Raw genomic sequence first — 20,859 nt, 5'->3', positions numbered from 1 at the left:
TGTATTTATTCCAATTTGTAAATGTCTTCCAGTTTGGAGGAAAACGTAAAGAAATTCCCTAGGAGGTGTTTTGAAATTTAATTAAAAAGAAGTTTGAAGACACACCCTCGTGCGTTGCACTTGTAAATATGAGAATATCAGGAAGTCACAGAGAGATGTGAATGTTCTCATCCCGATGTTGGGGAGCTCCGGTTGGGAACTGTGTATATTGATCTTCTGACAAAATAGCAGTGTGCCTCTTTTGCACAACTGGGCCCTGTGGGTAACTTCTGTGCGGTGTATTCATAGGAGGAAAACCTGATATTTTAAATTCTCCTCCCTTCCTCTGGGAGGCTGCTGTATACTCAACACAAACCCTTGCTTCTTGTACTTATAGGGCTGGAAACGTGCCCATTAAACCAGGGGCTGAAACACAAAGGGCGCTCTGGTGAGCTGTTTAGATAACTTGGAGCCCTCATTCTCCCAGCTTCTTGTGACTAGACGAAGAGAATGGCCTGGCATGGGAGTCTGAAATACTCAACACCCCTGGCAGACTTTTTGTTCAACTCTGCTTTTCGGTGGATTCATCAGAAACAGAGAGAGCCTTTAAATTCTGTTCAACAGTATTTAGTGAGCACCTGCTATGTGCTAATGCTGTTATCTAGTGCTGGATGGTACATACTAAATAAGACAATATGTTCCTGCTCTTAAGAAGTTCACAAAACAGTTAGGGAAATAACATTGGCAACGTAAAAGGAATAGTACTATTCTTAAGGAGTTAACCCCAGGACACACGATAATGTAATTAATTGAAGTAATACCTTTAGACTTTGGAATCTTAGTAGCTATCTGAAATGTTCCATAGACAGTCCTTAGGACTAACTTACCACATGGCAGTGTTTTGCAAACTGTATAATGGAATCTTTGATAAGAGTCTTGTTCTTAACACCTTCTGGGTTATTAAATAAAGGGAAGTGCTTTGAATGTTTTTGACCCTTAATTGGGGATGATCACTATCCTGGGAACATCCTGGGAACACTTAGAACTCTCAATAAAAGTACATCCTGTTAGTCCTGGCCAATGTGGTTCAGTGGGTTGGGCATCATCCCATACACCAAAAGGTTGCCAGTTAAATTCCTGGTCAGAGCACATACTCAGGTTTCAGGCTCCAATCCCAATAGGAGGCGTGCAGGGGGCATAATCGATATTTCTCTCTCTCCCTTCTTTTCTCTCTAAAAAAAAAACACCAATAAAAATCTTTTTTAAAAGTATACCATGTTAAAAAATAAAGTGCACTCTGTTTATGGGAGATAAACCCTCTGAGATTCAACATATTGTTTCTATCAACAGCTGATTCTATTTTTCCATGGACTTTGTGGCCATAGGGAAAAATATCAGTTAAACTGTAAGATACTCAATTAAACTTTAGATTATTCTAAAGTTAATACCTTGTGATAATGTGTTTCAGAATTTCTTACAAAACTCATTGACTATGTTTAAGCACATACAATCTATTTAACCATATTTTATTATTTAATGAATTGACTATAAAGGTAAAATTGAAGTAATACTTGACTTCATTCTCTTTGGGGTTCAATATATAATGTATCAGGAAGAGCTTTTTGATTTTATAAAGACTGATTCTCTTGGTACTTGTATAGCAGATACAGAAAGTTTAATAGCTGCTTTGCTCAACTGGTACTCAGAATAGTTAATGGAAAATTAAAACTGAGTTCTTAACCATCGAGGTATACGTTTATGCTTTCTGCCAAGAAAAGCTTCAGTTTCTCCACATTTCTCTGTTGCTGCCTGCATTCCAAACTAATTTTTGTAACAAGGAAGGGAGATGGCAATATTGACTTTCAATATTTTCAGCACCAGTAATGTCAACACTGATCTTGGTTCATATCTTCATGTAGCTCTGAATATGTTAACTGCAGTATAGGCATAGTGCTTTAGATTGCACCTGTTTTACATCAGTGGCTGGGAACATACAGAAGAAAGGCATGGGGTTTTCACATTTAAGTATCACCACTTGTTTTGGGAGTTAGACTCCACAGTGTCCTTAAATATATATTTGGTACCTAATGAAATACCAAATTTCTGTCTGAATTCAAGTTGAGGAAGGTAATAGAAAGTTAGCAGGTTACATTTTATTTTCTTAATTCCATAATACTTAGCCCAACTTGCCTTTATGTTTCATAAACAATACTTAAGTAAGGGATGAACCAAATTCACTTAGACTGTAATTTGTTAGGAGTTTATTTACATTTAAACACTCACTATCCTAAATCATGTATTTCAGTTTTTCTTTCATAGAAATTTACAAGGCTATTAAAAAAATGACAATTTTTGTTTCAAAATTTTTTTGCTTCCTTCATCTTTTCACTCCATCCCTCATCCTATGATTTTAGCGCTAGAGACCTAGGGTGTGATTAAAGGTAATAATTGCATTAGTAATGCTTTGGTGAGAATTGGTAACTATAAGTCCCTACATTCCCTCTTCCCCCTTTTCTTTTCAGGCATGGGCTATTTGTGAAGAAAAAACCATAGAAGATGACTTGAATCTGATGCTTCCTTGATTTAATGTCTAAGTAATTACTAAACTAGAGTTAAAAAAAACATATTTTTCATGTGACCAACTTATAAGGATTTGGTGCAATCTTAAGATTTAGAATTTCAGGTGGGGTTTGGTAAAATGTGGTTATATCTGCTTTTAAGACACTCCAGACTAGTTGCTTTATATGGGTTTGATGTATTGGCCTTAAACTTCTGAGTATTCCTTAGGTGTAGAAACCATCTCCAACAAATTCATAAGTGAAGCTAAGCACAAATTCTCGTATTTCTTGCTAACATAGGTTCAAAATTCTTACCAAGAAATAGTAAGATGCGTCCTGTTTTGAAGGCGATGGGACTCAAATAAAAATATAAGTTCAATGTTAGAATACTTCTTCCCGAAACATTATCCTTCTCACATCCAGCTCAGACTAATCTCCCCATTATTTTTTTCCTTTTTAAAATGTTCATAGATTTTTGTATCATTTCAATAGTTTCTGACTACAGTGTTTAGTTGTTTCATGTATATGAGTCTGTAAGCTGCTCACTGGAATGAGGGAGTATTGAGGGCAGTTATAGTATTTGACTTCTCGTGCCTCCCAAACATCTTATAAATATCTACCAGGATATTCGGCATAAACAGAATGCTTCCTGAACATGTGCTTGCTTGATTCCTAGGCTTTTTGTTCTGTTTTTCTGATGTGTCCTAAGCAGGGGTGGGGAAACTTTTTTCTGCCAAGGGCCATTTGGATATTTACAACATCATTTGCAGGCCACACAAACTTATCAACTTAAAAATTAGTCTGCCTTATTTGGTCAAACATTGAATTAACTCACCCTTAATGCCTTGGCAGGATCAGACCAAATGATTTTGCGGGCCTTCTACGGCCTGCGGACCAGAAGTTCTCCACCCCTGCTGTAGACAGTTACAGAAAAAAATATTCTGTACAAGGAAAGATGTTTGTGTTTTCAGTTGAACATAGAGGTAGGAACAAGTAGGATGATACTCAAAATGGAAAAGGGATTGCATGTGATGTTCCGCCCATGTGGTTTGCAACCGTGGTAGAACAGGAAAGCAGTCTTCACAGTGAAGGCCCTTTGAGTTGTCACGTATCTCCCAAACATAAATCTCTCTCCTTTCTCTGGTTAGAAACATTAATAGGTAGAATGCTCAAATAGCTCTCTTATGCTTGTAATTGTTACTAATAGGAACAAGCTCTCATAAATCAAACTTTACATTGGTTAAAATTACCCCTGTCCTTAAGGTTCCTGATCTGTTTCTCTCTTCCCGCCCCCTTTTTTTTCCAGCTCTGGCTGACTCTCTGGATTATGTGTCATTAATCTTTTCTCCTGACTCCTCTCCCTCTCTCTCTCTCTCTCTCTCTCTCTCTCTCTCTCTCTCTCCCTCTCTCTCTCCTCTCCCTCCCTCTCTCCTTCTCTCTCTCTCTTTCTTTTTTTCTGCCCTCTCCTGTCTTCACTTCAAATTGGACGTATTTCATGAAATGACGTCTAGGTAGTTGAGCTATTCTACTGAATTAAACTTAAATTTTGGATGAACTACATTTTAAGTGATTTTAAACTTAAAGCTAATGTGAAAATGTTAGACTATGTACCAATATAAATATATTAAACTTAAGGCCATATCAAACACAGTGTAAAAATTACAGTGTGTTCCTTCTATTATAAATCTTGCAGGACATAATTCACCTTCTGAGTCGTGATGTAATTTAGGTTATATTTTATTAGACATTCTTTACAAATTTAAAATACTGCTATTTTTACATGCACAGGGGAAAATCAGGTTGGATAATTATATTTAGGAATTCATGAAAATCAACCACAAAATAGAGACACTTTATTGTGTCATTTATCAACATACTTGATATGTATATCTAAAGTGCATTATGTTACAAAAAATATAGAAATTCAGCAGCACCAAGATACATTTACAAAATAAATACATCAGTTGACAAAATAAATTATGGTAAATGTGATAATAATAATTGGATTAGCCTTGGAAAAAATATTCACAATGACCAATGTGCAGTTTCATAGAGCAATGAGGGAGACAGTTTTATTCCAATGCATTTACAGTATTTACAGACAATAAATATTTCTAATACTTTCCATATGTTCACTATTACAGAATGCTGTAATATGTCTTCTGAAGGTCTTTGCAAAAATTTCAATGCCTCCTGAAAAGAGAAGGAAGGGAAAGAAGAAGAGAAAATAGGTTAATTATTCTTACAAATGAAGAGACATAAAATAAATGGTATAAATTAAGGAACATAGAATCACATAGAAATAGATCTAAGGACCCTTTGTAAATATCTCTTACAAGAGGTGACTGGGATTCCATCTGACTCTCTAAAACCTCTACCACAGTCATTAATCCATCCAAATGGTCAATACAATGCAGAAAGGCTTGCATTTGTAAGTATTCTCTGTCAGAAAAAGGAGACCCTGTGAGATTTTCCAAGGCTAACAATTGGCAAGTTTGGGAAGGGAAGGCACACACTTGGGAATCTGGAAATAAGGCTAGGTTGTGCAATCCATCATGCTTAGAAGTTTATTCCGCAGTGATACCTGGTGTAGGTGATCCACTGGTGTCTTATTTTTCCAGGTTCGCACTTGGCCAATCCCTTGCTAAGATAATGGGCTGTTGTGAAGGTAATCAAAAGTTTGTGACTAGGGTATATGTTGAAGGATGCATAATTAAACAGACTATGTTTGGTTAATGATTTGATGACATCTATCATTTTCTTAACTGTCCTTAAACACTAATGAATGAAACTGTCATTGGATTTTAATTTTTGAAGCCAAAATTAAAATAGAATTATTTGTTTATTATTTTGCTGGTTTTTTGAATGGATCTTGCATTGAAAATTTGGAAAGCCTATTTTAAATTAGATAATAAGAATCAATTGATTTAAAAGTATAAAATAGCACAAGCAAGGATGGAATGAATCGCATTTTGAACAATTATTTTCTTAGAAAAGAAAAAAGGAGCAAATTAAAGGGCCAAAGGAAAGATCATTTAATATATTTTACAATGCCCAGTCAGTTTGCTTGTTATCCTTCCTTTTGATTTCCTTTTCAGAAAGACATGTATTAGAATAGCCAAGAAAAACATAAAACATGACCTAGAAATATATGTGTATGTTTATTATACATGTGTGATGCTTTAGAGTCCTAGCTCTTTTGAATACTGAAAACTTATATATTATTTCTAAATCTATATATACCAAGGCAAAACATATGTTCTCAATGAAATGAGTCCTACTGAATCTGGACATCTTATTTGCAACATCAAAATTTCCTAAGTTTAAAGTTATGTATTTCCCACAGAGTGGTCCATGAAGAGAAGCCAGACAGTTTTTGTTCAGCAATTTCTACTAAGAACTAAGATAGTTATTATAATAAAGTTCATCACTTGCCATTTCAGACCTCTCAGATAATCATATAATAATGCAAAGACTAAAGAGAGGATAATAAACATTTAGTTGCTTATAAAACTTTAAAGTAGTTATTCTGAAAAGATTCTATTTGTACTACAAAATTTACATGGCCCCAGATGTTCTCATCAATACACTGCTAAATCTCTCCACTCTTCCCTGCACCTCTGTTGGGTTGTATTGGGAGAGTGCCAACATCTGGCTGCCAAACAAACAGTGCTTTCCATGAACGTTCCTCACAACCAGGGAGTAGAAAGGAGAAGCAGAAACATTCTATTTCTTTCCGTCCTAAGTCTGGATTTAATTAGGCCACTGCCTAAGTTTTACTAGCTCTACTTTAACATAAGGATAACTTTGGAATAAGAATTGACGAGTGCTGATTTTCATTAATTCTCTGGGTACTTAAGAGCATTGCAAATTGTAAACGTATAAAATCCATAGAAAGTATGTATACTTCTGTTTCTGAGAGAGAGAGAGAGAGAGAGAGAGAGAGAGAGAGAGAGAATGGATAAAAATAGGTTCTGGCAATAGAGGCCTTGCATTAGTTATAAATAAGTACAGTTAGGATCATATCTTAAAGTACACTGAATACCGGCATGGAGCCAACATGTATAAGGCCTGTTACCCCTCACAGATCCATGAGACACTGGCAGCACAGGTCATTCACTGCGCTAATGATTTCACTAGTGCCACTGCCCACTGATTCCTGAAGCTGTGCTACTAATCCAATATAGTTATCCTTTTATACGCTATTTAATTCTGGGTTTTATTCACTTAACCCAAAGAGAGACGTGATAGTAAATAGGTTCAAACTCCCCTTTGAAACCTCACTCTGTGGTCCTATCTCTAGTGAGAGGAAAGAACTGGAGAAGGAACAGGGGACCCCTTAAATAATGAGATCATCAGCTGCATAGGATGCATTTGTGTGTTGTTTTCCTCTTTCTTTCAAACCCCATAGAAGTGCTGTACTGGAAAGTAAAAAAAACAAAACAGCTGCTATCAGTGGAAACATAGATCAAGGGGCAGCACTAATAGCACTGGCCTCAGTGCCAGGGAGTGGGGAAATGAATCCAGTCCTGAGGACCACCTATCCCAGTTCCCAGGACTGCGCAGGTCCTTTCACCCGGGAGTGCCTTGGTTTTCTAGGTTATAAAATGCAATTACTATTTGCCCTTTCTTTGCCCCACAGAAACACACACACTAAGACAGATGGTAGGCAGAGTGAACAATCAGAGCCATGCCTAAAAGGGCCAAAACAACAAGTTGCAACGTACTGTTTACTCTATGACAGGCATTTAACCCATGCAACCCCATCTCATCTTTCTCCAACCCAGAGAGGTTGGTACAATTATTATCTTCATTTCAGAGAAGAGGAGAGTGAGTCTTAGAAAGACCAACTAACTTGTCCAAGGTTTTGAACTTTAACGTTTAGACCCCAAATTTAAAGCTAAGGTATTTGGCTCCAAAGTCTGTGAATGTCATTACTACCTCCAACTATGAGCTAAGGACAAACCAGCCACATCGCCGTGAAGTTTTATTATTCTTATTGCAATATCCTAGAAAACTTTCTCAATTTGCCAGTGGACAAATAGATACATGAGAAACACATATCCTTCCCAAGCCAATACTTAAAAATTTCCAGAAATCATGATTTTTTTTTTTCTTATAAACTGGTAGAAACCAGAGTTAAAGTTAAATAAATGTAAAGTGTATGTTTAATATAAAATTTAATTACATAAACTTAATTAAATAAAATGTGAATGTCTCAGGATTATTTATGGTAAGATACTGATCTATAGTTTTTGTAGAGCATATCAAAGCCTTTTATGTCCTCCCCTGAAGAGAAAAAAAAAGAAAGAAATGAAAAACGATCAAGAAAGTTTGTTAAAGTGTGAGAGGAGGGGAAAATACATGTCTTGAGCAAATAATGAAGGTAAGCCTTCGCTTCGGAAGCTTGAATAAGAAATGAAGTTATTTAGTGGAGTACTAAAATATTGGTGTTGGAGAGTGAGATGAAATGGGTTAGAAAGCCCCACGCTATGGGGGCAGGAGGACAGTGCTTGAAGTCAGACAATATTCTGAGTCATCCTGGTTTTGCAAGGTTTAAATTGTGGAGTGATTGATGGGGGCAGGGGGCTGGAGGAGGGCAGGAAGGTTTGTCCAGGCCAAGGCAGAGGGAAGCTGCACGCCCCCCCCCCCCCGCCCCCCCGCTGAGAGCGCAAAGGAGAGGCTCTGGGCCAGGAAGCCAGTTACCGGAAAGAGAGCTCCAGCGATGCCCCGGAGATGTCAGACAGGTGGTCCCCTTCTAGCCCACTCCCAGCCAGGCCAGCGTGTAGCCAGGCCGATCGAGTCCGCCGCTTCTTCTTTTCCTGCTCCTTGCGTTTGCCAGGCTTGCCTTTCTTTTTCTTGCCGGGTGTCTTCAGTGGCTGCTCTTTGTACGTCTCCACCTTGTTGGTTTCCTGAGTTAGGTACCTGCCCTCATCGTCAGACCCAAAGCGGACGGGGTGGTTCTTGGTGTTGGGGGCGGGCTTGGAGTTGGGGGAAACCTCCGAGGTAGTTCTGATTTCAGCTGTGTGGATTTCTGCGATCAGGTTGTGAAGGAAGAATCGTCGCCGTAAGTCTTGGATGGACTTTCCCTTGTCATGGAGGAGCTGATGTTCAGACACGGCTCTTTTGCTTTAAGGAAAAAAAAAAATAGCAGGAGAGAAAGGAAACAATGAAATGTTAGTTGTTGGTAGAAACCACTTAGACAGGAGGAATGCCCTTTAGTTTTCCAGTTGCTCCCATACAGGACACCGGCTGCAAGAGGAGCAAGCCCCGCAGCAGGGAAGGGGCCAGGGTGGAAGGGCAGGTAACAGCTGTGGCTCAGAGTACCCGCTCTGCCGCTTACCAGGTTTGTGACCTGGGTGAGGACACAAACATTCTTGGGCCTCCTGGTTCCATCTATTTAAAAGGAAGGGGTCAGATTCAGTGATTTCTGTGCTTCCTTCTCTATTTAAATATGATTCAGTTATTCTCAGAAATGGACAGAAACCACTGAACTGCTTTTTACATTTTCCAGAGTTGTGGTGGGGAAATAAATCCAGAAGTCCTAGCCTGGGAAATAGAAAGGAGGCTGATTTTACCTGAGTACTTGCCCCAGGTGTGTGTGTGTGTGTGTGTACCCACATGTGCGCACACACACACACACACGCACACACACACGCACACACACACACACACACACACACACACTGCTCCCCCATTAAGAAAATAATCATACTGAATCTCAAAGAACAGCGAGCTGTAAGAGCAAAAGCAAACAAAGACTGAAGGATAAAGTGAGCAGTGAAGCCTGTCTAGGAAACTGCCTAACAGACTGAACTTTAACATATTAGACTACAGGCTACCAAGAACCTATATGTGAAGGCCAACTGTCAGAGAAAGCACGCATAATTTTCTGGAAAGTACTGGGTGGTCTCTTTAAAATGGACTTCTTTGTGTGTTTAAATTATGTGAGATCATTTTATTTCTTCTGTGCATCTTTTTTTTTTAAAAAATAGGGATTTCAGAGGGTGTTATCCTTAGTACTTAATTAAATTCACTTTTTCTACTTGTTCTTTGTCTTAAAAGTATCTCCTCAAACATATATGATGTAGTCTATTTAAACAACAATCTCATAAAAATATAGTGGAAAAAGAATAACCTAATTTGCTATCATCAATTCTTTTAGGTGACACCCTGGCTCTTGCTTAACCATCCACCCATGAATTCTTCTCTTAGTCTGTGTATATGGTATTAAACATAGTTAAGGGTGATATACATGAGTCAGTCATATTATGCCAACATCAACTGTGCCTATGTCTGCCATTGACATAAACCTCTGGCCAAAGTGGTTCATTTTCAAAGGTCTCTGAGGGTACTTCACAGGGCTACATCCTATGTACCCTTACTCTCCTGACACAGTGGCATCTGGGTCCCTTATTGCTTTCACTAGTACAAGCTTCTTTATCTCCTCAAAGAAATATGACAATAACAAATAGCACTATCCTCCTTTTTACAGATGGGGAAGGTGAGGTGTAGAGAGAGAAAAATGCCCCACCTTTGCCCACACAATGAAACCAGGCAGAGCCAGGGTCCCACCAATGAGTTCTTTTGATTCACAACCAATTGCTTTTTACCTTCCTCAACCCTTTCTCCTACTGACGCTGCTGTTTTTTTGAGAAAACATGAAAGAAAAGGCAGAGAGTGAAAAACCTGTGGTGGGAACCATGACAATGGGCAAGTGGACAGCAATCTATCACTTTCCTTGAAGACCAAGCTTATTGCCCCAAAACATCAATTTTCATCACCAAAATAAAGAACTGGGAGACCTAGAGTTTGAATTTTCACTGAGGGAATGAGAGATTGTCTAGTTATACTGCGAATCAAAGAAGGGTAAACCATGAAAAAACATTCATTATTTCTCTGGACCTTCTAGCTAGAATGCCAACTTCCTTTTAGTATTTCAGTGCGTGGACTGACTTTAAGCCATGAAGCTTGTTCAAAAAAAAGACATGACTTAATGGAAAGGAATTTAACAGGAGCCCGGTTTAAATGAGGCATGAAGGAGTCTCTCTTCCTTTTTGAAGGTGCCACATGTGACTAGATTAAAATTCACTTACTTTGTGGCAATAGTTAGTATTCTGGAAACTTTTAATAACCTATAAATTTGAGGCTTTGGTATAATACATTCATATCCTCTAATATTTTTTAAAGAACAGGACTGATATAATTGTATATTTCATAAGTATTGCAGTTTAATAAGCATCTTTTAGCAAAATGTCACATTAAAAAGTTCTTAACCAACGTTCCTTTATAGTATTTAGTCATTTTATTTCTTTCTCGATTCCTGGCAGATATCCACCCCATCTGTATTGCTCTCCAAATGTATAATACAACCCATTCTAGCTTAACCTGAAGCCAAAACTTTTAATGGTTGGCCTGATCTAATCAAGCCACATTGCTCATGCCCCCTGTGACTGGCATATATGCCTGTCATCTTGGCCAGCCTGTCAACTGTGAGTCACAGTGCCCTCCTAATTCAAGTCCTGCACTTTCCCAGGATGGTTCTCATGGGAAAAGGAGGGATCATTCTGTCCTTCTCTCTCAGAAAAAGCCTACAATATGGCACGACTGTCCCGTTTAAAACAGAATATCTCTTGTGAGGTATAAAAATTCTCTCTGCCAGTTAGGGGTAACTGCTAATATATTAGAAAAATGCAGCTTTTCTTCAATGCTAAATCTGAAATGTTGTTACAGAATTTACTTAGTGGTTCAAAGACTTCTGTATTTAAACAAGTGTGAAGAATGAATGTCTAACTGGGCAACTGCATTAGAGGATCAGAATGATAATAGTATCTTTATCCCTTAATAAGGAATAAGGTCCATAGAATGTTCTATTTCTTTTCGAAATAAGACAGAAACTGACACAAGGATAAAGGACTAGTCTGTATGAACCAGACACACATAGTTAATGAGTAGTGCATTCAAATTCAGGAGGAATTCAATTTAGATGATCCTGAAATGTTGAAGTTGTAAATATGGCCTCAATACTAGCCTGCTACTCTATATGCCTGTAAACATTACATAGCACAGTGGTTCACACGGAACTTATTACATACCTAAGCTCCAACATGGAAAAACAAGTATGTTATATGCATGGTCTCCTTTGCTTATTGTAAAAAAAAAATTGTAAAAATGTGGGGGAACTGCTTAACATAGATAACTCTAAATTCAGTCAAAATACAGCTGTTTTAAAGAAAAATCACCCTCAAGGGAGTTCTCAGGGAAGATTGAATTTCTAAAGAACTATCAAGGAACTCGGGGAGTAAACAGAGTGATGGGAATTCCTCTCCCAGCAGAGGAAGCAGCAGTTTGTGCCGATGCTAGGCTCCTGAAGAAGGAGTCTGAGTTTGAGAAGAAAAGTTCTGTGGTACAAGGAAGACTCAGGGTTAGGGTGTTAGAGTTAAGATGACTCACCAGAAGTCCCTTCCAACCCAAATGACTCAGTCCAAAGTTATGCTTTTCATTAAGTGGAAGAGACCCATTCTGGTTCCCCAACAGAACAGCCAATGATGTTTTAGATTTCTGAATCTGTTGGGGTTCCACCTCTAACTTAAACACAAAGGTTGCCACCTGTTGCAAGCCATATTCATCTGGACAGTAACACCTATAGGTCTGACTTTCAACCTCCAATCTACTCATGCTCTAGCTTCATTAATTAAAGTCTTTTGGATTCACAGTTCCAAAGGTTTCACAAACCTGTATTGCCTCTTTTGTATGGCTCAACAGACAGTGTTATTGGTGTAGTAGTAGTTTCTTCTCCTTTAAAAGTTGGCCCCTAGTTAGAAAACCATCTAAAGCAATTTCCCTAATACTTGGTGTGAAAAGTAAGTAGGAAGTAACATGGTTTGATCCATTGTTAAAATTTCTTTCAAGAAACTAGGCTTATTTAGCATAATAGAGGACTAATGTTTTGTTTTATTGTTACTTGGCAGCAATGCAAAAATAATGACTTGTTTTTTAAACTCCATTTGGCTATAATAATTTGATGAAACGTCTTCATCTACTGATTTCAGATGAAAAAACAAACAAAAACACCATGGCTGTAATGTGATGATCTATTAGCCATTAATTATAAGAATGTTCTGTGGTAGTTTTACAACCATCTGTTGAGCGTGAGTGTTTGACTACAATATTATATTTCACCCACAAACAAAACTATAACAGAGTCTTTGGCTGCTAAATGGTTTTTTAAAATGTGTATTTTGCAAGGTGCAACAACAACAAAAAGAGTTAAAAATAGCCTTTAGGACAGTTAGCACTATTTTAATGCCATAACTGTGGATTTAATCATGGTCCATTTACTGTTTCTCAAAAAATAAAACAGGTATTTCTTAAGCAACTTTAAAGAAAAATTGGCTGGATTCCAAGACAGTATTTCTTGGCCAAATAAATACAGTATTTAAGTGTGCTTTTAAAAAATTCACTCTTCCAAAAAAAAAAAATTCATTCTTCTATATTTATATATGGATTTTAAATAACAGGATTTAATACAAGTCTCAAAATGAGCAAAAAGCCCGAAGATAATTTTCAGAAATACATCCACAAAACGTCGATTTGAAGAATACAATGCAGCTTTATCTGCAGTACAATGTTCTACACAATTTGCCTTAGGAAATTCATAATAGATTTTCATTTTGGTGCCAAGGTTCAGACATGTCTACAGTAATTTCATTTAAGGATTTTCTGCCCTCATAATAATAGATCAAGGGGCTGTATACAACTGTTGCCTGTTTGGACCCCTTTGGGAATTCACAAGGAAGCACCAGGAACTTGATTGTAAATATCAGATGCTTCTATTTTTACTGTTAGTGTAAAAGTTCCCCTTAATTCCTTCTCCAGAGGCAAACTCTTCCCAGTTCTCAGACTTGATGGTTTTCTCATCCTGAACACTGAGTCTGCAGTTTAAAGATACCCAAAGACAGTGCTACACACGTTAGTGAACAGCTAGGTCCAATAGATGACGAAGATAGTATTACTCTACCACTCTCCCATCTCTGCAGTCAGACAACAGAGTGATATTTATCTGGTGTACTCAGATGGATGATTATTTTAAAGTCAAAGTTATCCTTAAAGGGATCACCAAATGAGAAGGCCAGAATACAAGTTTTCAGTGTCCAGTGCACACCCATAGACCTGTGGCTCCAGATTAAAGAACTGTTAGCAATAATTCCCAGAAAAAAAGTCTCCGCACCTAATACTCATTTGGAACCAAGCACGCCAGCGTTGCTGAACTGTATCAATCCTAAAGCTGGAATTGTGCCATTGCAAAGTTGTTACGACTTTCTTATATAATGTGCCTTCATTATGTAATGTGGTCCCATTTTATATGCTTAAAATTATGTCATTCATTAAAAAAGTGGATGCAAGGTTTTTGCTTTTCACACACCAATTGCCACCCACATTCAGTATGTACGGACGTGCACACAGACATATGCGCTCCCCTGGATCCCTCATCTTCCTCTTGGATGCCTCAGGGTTTCAAACCCCGAAAGCAACTTTTTTCTTTCACTAGAGGCAGAGAATCTTTGCTTAGAGGAGATTCTGTTAAAAGAAGAAAAAAAAAAAATCCAGAACGCTCCCTCTTATGGAAACTCACATCAAATGTGTCTCTTGCCTGTCTTTCCTGGAGGTTCCCCAGGCTCCCGCTGGGGCGGAGGACCCGGGCTCAGCCCCCAGCAGGCAGCCGGTCCTCCCCGCTCGCTAGCTCACTCGGGCGGGCGAGGAGCATCCCTGACGGCCGTGAGCCCGGGCAGCGCCCCAGCCTGGCGGCCTCTCCCCCTGGCCTCCCCAGCCCTCTCCTGGCGCCCTGGGGAGGACGGGGCACTTACAGCCGGCGGCCGCGCTCCTCCACCGAGCGCCCGCAGGAGGGCACCGAGTAGCTCAGCAGGAACACGGCGACGACGCTCCACTGCTGTACCAGCCTCCGCAGCATCGTTTCCTCTCGCTGGCAGGACCTGCGACGGAGCGAAAAGGGCCCGAAGGGTCAGTCCGGAATCTCCATCTCCCGAACTACCCCGCTCCCCCTTTTAGCCGGATCTCAAATAGCCTCTTCAACATCAAGGGCATCTCCCAAGTTGCAAAGAAAAAAAAAAGAAAGAAAGAAAAAGAAAAGAAAAGCAACTTTCTCTGAAGCTTCTCAACACTTACTTATTTAGGAACCAGCTACTCCAACTGTGCTTTTGCCAAACCACACAGGCAAAAAGGGACCAAAAAGGAAAATAAAAAAAAAATCAGAAGCGCTTCCTCCGAAATAATAACCAAAATGAAATCGTTTTATATATGCATCAATGATGAGCAGCGAGCGTGTTTACACGTCTCCCATAGCAATGGCTAATTAATCTGGCCGGCGCTTCTGCTGGGCTCGAGGAGCAGGGCGAGCCCCTCCTAACCAGAGAAGCAAGCTTCCTCCTCCGCAGTCAGCTTCTCCGCGCACTGGGCCGTCTGGTTCCAGAGCCACTTGCAGGGAGACCCACATATATACGCATAGCTGTCTGTCTGCCTCCTCTGGTGGGCTGGTTGCTTCCGGAAAGTTGATTCCACACACCCTGAGAACAAGTTTCAAGTGCGTGTGTCGTCGATCAGGAGGGCCAGGTGGCAGCGAGGGCGGGCTCAGCGCGGCGCAAAGGGGCGGCGGCGGCCGCTCTCCGGGCGGGGACGCGCGCTGGCCGAGCGACGCAGGTTGGAGGCGAGTGGCGAGCCGAGCGGAGGAAGGTTCACACGCTCGCTCGCTCGGAGGCCAACCTGCGGAGCAGTGAGCGAGTCGCAAAGAGGTGGCGCCCGAGGAACGCGCGCGGGGCGAGCGAGGGCGCGGGGGCGGGGGCGGGGGCGGGCGGCCGGAGCGGCCCCGCTGGCCGGAGCGAGCGGCGGGGAGCCCGGCGCTGGGAACGCTCTGCAAGCGGAGGAGCTGCCCGCCTCCCGCCCGCCGCCCCCGACGCTGCCCCGAGCTCCGCCGCGCCCCACCCTGGAGCGCCAGCCCCGCCGCGCCGTCTCGGAGTCGGGCGGGCGCGGGGGCGGATTCGCTCAGCCCCTCGGAGTCCCGCCGGCCCCGGACTGCCCGGTGGCTCTACCCTCCGAGGTCCCCGAGGGTGTGCGGACGGGCCCGGGCAGCCACTGACCTCGGCGCGCCGCCGCCGCAGCCCCGGGGCGGGCTGGACGCGCGGCTGCCGGGACCGCCGGGGGCGGACAGACAAGGAGGAGGCCAAGCAGCCGGGGCGGAGAGCGCGGGCGCCCGGGATCCTCCTCGGGGATGTCGCGGGCCGTGGGCCTGTGGCTTTAAAGAGCCCCAAACCCCCCTTGAAAGCTCTGGGAGATCGATGGGAGCCCTACTTCCTGGCCCTTCCTGGGACAAGTTTAGTGGGAAGAGTCGGCTGGGGAGGGGGGATCCTTTGCTTAGAAAGGGAAAATACGGTTTCAGGCTTCAGGTCGAGATGGCATGTTTTGCTGCTCAGAACAGCTGAGGACACCTGGAGCCCGTCCAAGGAAACCCGCGCGCACGGGACACCCCCTTTGCAATGCCGGAGGAGAACCTACAGTCCTGGAGCGCGCACAGCCCTCTCGCCCACCAAGCAGGCGTCTTAACCACGCTGTTTTGGATAAGCGACTCTGTCACCCCCAATGCCCCCCGGTCTCCGGTTCATATTCTAAGGCGACTCTATCCGGGCCCCTTCAGCCCGCGGATGCGGCGAGGCTGGCGTGGTCAGTCGCGCTGCCTCGGAGAAGCGAAGGGAAAGCAGGGGGCTCTTCCCAAAGGGATGGGTCGGGGACGCAGACGGCTCTGAGTGACCGGGCAGTACCGTCTAGGAAGGACTGCAGCGGTCGCGAACGCCCTCCCAAGGGTGCCTCTATCTTTCAGAAGTGAACGCGGGTGGTTGGGAAGCCTTCAGGGCATGTTTGTCTTCTAGATAGACAGCCCTACTGGGAGGTTTCCTTACTCTCCAGAAGGCCAGTGTGACTGAGATTTCAGATCCTCAAGGCAGCCTGACCTTGATCAAGCCTGGCTTTGAGGCTGGTGCTCCACAGATGCGCCACGGGTGGGCGAAATAGCGCCCTCTCACCCACCCTCGCTCACCTCGGGCCCTTTCCCCCTTCCTAACTGCAAGCCAGCAGTTCACGTTTGCTGCTTAGTTTGGGTTGGGGAGCGGGGGAGGACTCTTTCTCAGAAGCTGCTCTCTCATTTGATTACTTTAAACTTCATACTTAAAACACACACACACACACATACACACACACACACACACAACACAAAACTTGGCTTCCTCCCACTTAAAAAAAAATCGCTGGGAATTTCCACAATTTCCCTTGAAAGCTAAAGAATTTCTAAACTTTAGACCTGTTTGCATGGCATGAAAAGACAAAGTAACAGGACTAAAAAATGTCAACCTTTGAACCTCTAACACTTTCTGATTTATATTAAATTCTATCCAGAAAGACACAGGAGCCTTAATGTAATCCTTAGATCTGAAGGAGGAAATCTGTAAAAAAGTAAATCACAAATGAGCCATTTAATACTTGCAAGTTGTTTAACATTAAAGTGATAATATTTGCTTCCACAATAAAAGAGAAAGAAAAAAAACAACACAAAGGTACTTAGCCAAGTTTCAAACTAGCTAGGCTTTGGAAAGTCAACCCTCCCCCAATAAAGGTTAAAACAAAGATTGAAAATATTAAATCACTTATGCTGTAAGTAAATTCATTATACTCTCAGGGCATTATAAAGACTGACATCAATAGACTGCTTTGATTTATGTTGCTTTTTAAAACTAATTAAACAAAATTGACCTCTCTCTCCTTTCTTTCCCCCCATTCAAGTTTTTGGTGTTGATGGCAAAACATCTCTCAAATATTTTTAGAATTTTCTCTCCCCCACAAAACAAGAAAATATAGACACAGGAGAAAGAAATAGTCTTTATATACTCAAATACCAAAGTTTCCTCATAATTTAATACCTCACCTTCCCCTTGATTTACAGTCTCCTCTGTTCTTCTGGTCAAAGAAGGGAGAATCTTCTCAGCAGTCTCTTCCAGAAATAATTTTTGTTTGTTCTTTAAAAAGTAACATTAAATCTTAAATAATTAAAAACTTTCTTAAGAAGTCTCCTCTGTTCTGACAAAAGGCGATGATGAGAAAGCTAGAAAGCAGGTACCTCTTCTAAGGTGCCCTGTTAATTACTTTCAGCAGAAACTCTCCTCATTATATACTAGTAGCAGCACCCTGACTATCTGGCTTTCTTGGAAAGGGTCTTTTCTGACATCATAATTTAGTTTCCAATATTACTGAGCAACCTCTATGATAATGCTGAGGACATGTGAATGCAAATGAGATGACTTCACACAGGAAGCGCGCGCTCTCTCTCTCTCCTGCCCTCTCTCCTCTCTCTCTCCCCTTAGAAATAGAACAAGTGCCAATAGACGCTGAATGTTTGCTCAGGCCTTGCTATCACATAAATGCACTTTAGCAAATAGGAGGATATGAAGGCCTGTCTTTCATCTGAAGTATTCCATGTGAAGACAGTTTAACATTGTGAGAACTGCACTTACATGTAAGACGAGTCCGATTTTAAGAAAGATTTTTCTAAAAATTTAAGTGCACTTTTACACTTCATGTTTAAATAACTGGTTGATGTATATCTCCAGAGATATCTCCTCTTGCAATTTAGAAAAAAAAAAGCATTTATGGTTAGCTTTTCATCTTTCTTCCTTTTTTCTTCCTCAGTCCAAACAACAAGGAAACAAACATGCAAATCAGAAAAGTATCTATAGCTCTTAAAACAGTGCACCTGGGCTCAGAAATTCCCTTATCTTCTTACCAATAAGAATCCAGATATAACATTTGCCAATCTGTAGCTCCAGGCTATCTCTCTTAAATCCTCTGAAACCAAACAACTAAATTCATCCTTTCTCTACTCCAAACTTTTTTCTTGGTGTACATAGAGAAGTTTGTATAATTAGCTCAAGTAAAGTTATCTTTTGATTCCATTACAATAAGTTCCTAATCACTTACTTGCCTGGGCTGAGACTTGAGGGGAGGCTGTTGCTGGTGGACACCACGGTTGAGCAAAAAAAAGGAGATGCCATACCTTTAAATCCCAAGTAGGGGTAGGAAAGGGTGTGTTTCATTGTTAAATCTCTGTCGATAGATGAGGATAAGACTGAAACAGGGTCTCCCTTTTCCGGGAGCAGGACTCCCTGCTGACATCTGGAGAAACTGCCTCCAGAGAAGCACTAGACATGCATCAGTCTCGTTGGGAAAGTGGGTCTCACATCAGCCTCAACCTTCCCTACTTCCTGGGCAATGTTCAACTTTCCCGTAACAGGACCAGAAAGCCTGGCAGCGAGGCAGTTCTCCCCAAGGGACCTAAGCCAACGTGAGATGAGAAGGTCTTTAGGAAATGGGGGTCTCCAGGGACCACTTCTCCAAGGCCTAGCACTTGTGCTTGTGCACCTCCTAACCCCATGAGTATGAGCATCAAAACGTTTGAAGAATAGTCTTCTCTTCTGGTCTGTGTGTGTGTGTGTGTGTGTGTTTGTGAGAGAGAGAGAGAGAGAGAGAGAGAGAGAGAGAGAGAGAGAGAGAGAGAGAGAATGGATGTGTAGCACATGAGTCCTGATTTCCTGGACTGATGCCTGCCCGATGCCCTTGGCTGGGCCGAGCTCTTGGCTTCCTGAAGTAGGCAGCTCTGTACTTGTTCGAGACCACAGGGAGAGTTTCAAGTCCCACCTGGCTCAGAGGACAACTTGTCAACCTAAAACTGATCCTGGCGGTGCCATACTACCCTCCTGGCTGAAGCCCAGCTCCCTGTGAAGGGGATCGTCCTTTCTTACAATCTGAGCCCTGGCTGTCTGGAAGGCACTGCCCCCAGAGTGGCTAGGACCTGGGGAACTGTTACCTTCCTAACACCATTCACCCCAGGGCAAAAGCAGCCAGTTCACATCCAGCCTGTCTCCAAGGCAGATTGGGATGCCCATCCTCTCACGCAGAAAGGCATCCAAACACTTTAGAGAGGGCGTTGTGCCTATTTCACTTTGAGCTCCTGATGATGGTGTCTGCGGGCCCTACCTATCCATCCTGGGATTTGTGTCAGAAATAAGGCCGCGGGAAAGAAAACGTGAAAACCACCGCATGCTCCCTCCCGCGGTCGCAGGAAGGGGTGGAGAGGTCTCCTATGGCTTTTGGTGAGGCATGAGGGCGACAGGGTCATCTTAGCCCTCCACCTCCCGCTACAGGCTTGGCTCGCCCTTGGGGATACGATCCCCAACAAAGACTGGGGCTTAGCACCTGGGGGCCCTTTGGCGAGTGTGGCTATGCCCCTCAGACTGCTCTCCCTAGGAATCTGGAGCCCCGATTGCCGCCCAGAATCCGCTCTGTCCCGCGTGGTCGACCTAGCGCTGCATTCCCTTCCCCCAGGTGGGTGCGTGGTTTCGCATCCGGTGGAGTCAGAGTCTCGGGAGGGCCCCGCTCAGGCTGCAAGCAAAGGAAGCCCCGGAACAGTGTGTCCGAGACAGGGTCCGAGGGCCCCAGTGGACTTCCTCCAGGGGGGCTCTCCCCCTCCCTTTTTTCTCTTGGTCAATCGGTGACTCCAGTGTGCCATAAGCCCCTGGCAGACTGATGATCAAGTCCCAGTGGGGGCTGGGGGAGACAAGTGTGGGGCAGATGCACCACCCGCAGCCCAGTCCGGGTTCTGGTCCGGTCCAGGTCCCTGCGGGTGGGGGGAGTAAGGGGGCGGGTTTGTGTGCAAGGATGGTCTCTCCTCCCTGAGCCCCGCGGCTCCTCTCCCCTAGCCCGCCTCCAGCGCAGCCCGTGCAGCTCAGCACTGTGTTTCGGAAGCCCCGTCTGTTTTATTTCATTTAACAGGATCGGCGAAGCCAAGGCGGGGTGAGGGGCAGCGCGGGCGAGCAAAGGAAATTAAGGAGCAGGAAACACATTTCTCGCTGCAAACTCTCTACGTCTGATTCTGAGAATCCGGTGGCACTTTAAAGGAGACGCCTATTAATTTCTGAAGACCGCTCTCTCTAGAGCTGCTAGGTGGCTGCAGCTGGCGATCGCGGGAGGTATGGACTGCGGAACACATGGCGCTTCTCCAGGGCACACGAATCCACCTCGCTGGTGGCTCCTTGGCGTTTGCGAACCGCTGGAGTTGGCTGGGGGAAGCTAGTGAGCTGTCCATGGTGGTTAAGACTCCTTGACGTGCGTGCTCCCGCCGGCCTGGCAAGGCGCACCCCCACCTCCACGCTGGGGGCCGCCACACCCTGCAGCCCAAGCCTGCGGCGCCCGCCGGGTGTGCGCT

At 43.0% G+C, this 20,859-nt stretch overlaps 1 protein-coding gene across 2 annotated transcripts; it reads right to left on the bottom strand.

Annotated features, from left to right (window-relative positions):
* Positions 1 to 4,257: 4,257 nt before the first annotated feature.
* On the bottom strand, positions 4,258 to 17,783 carry PTHLH (parathyroid hormone like hormone). Of its 2 annotated transcripts, none has more exons than XM_081115222.1 (4): positions 17,527 to 17,783; positions 14,405 to 14,530; positions 8,244 to 8,666; positions 4,258 to 4,730 (listed from the first exon to the last, which is right to left on the bottom strand). In XM_081115222.1, exons 2-4 carry the CDS (start codon positions 14,506 to 14,508, stop codon positions 4,721 to 4,723), a joined length of 537 nt encoding a protein of 178 aa, XP_080971348.1. In that variant the 5' UTR covers positions 14,509 to 14,530; positions 17,527 to 17,783; the 3' UTR covers positions 4,258 to 4,720. The 2 variants fall into 2 exon arrangements, with proteins under 2 accessions (XP_080971348.1, XP_080971347.1); XM_081115221.1 differs by lacking the exon at positions 17,527 to 17,783 and adding an exon at positions 14,724 to 15,310.
* Between the last annotated feature and the right edge of the window lie 3,076 nt (positions 17,784 to 20,859).

The sequence above is a fragment of the Myotis nattereri genome, assembly GCF_964212035.1.
Source record: "Myotis nattereri genome assembly, chromosome: 2".
Classification (NCBI taxonomy): Eukaryota; Metazoa; Chordata; class Mammalia; order Chiroptera; family Vespertilionidae; genus Myotis; species Myotis nattereri.
Note: the sequence above shows the minus strand (reverse complement) of the source record. Positions and strands in the feature narration are given on the sequence as shown.

What these genes read in the sequence shown, in the direction of transcription:
- PTHLH (XM_081115222.1), bottom strand. Translation starts at nt 14,508, where the DNA reads ATGCTGCGGAGGCTGGTACAGCAGTGGAGCGTCGTCGCCGTGTTCCTG. An exon ending in GAGGAGCGCGGCCGCCGGCT is followed by an intron (nt 8,667 to 14,404) that starts GTAAGTGCCCCG and finishes TTTTCCTTAAAG; the next exon opens with CAAAAGAGCCGTGTCTGAAC.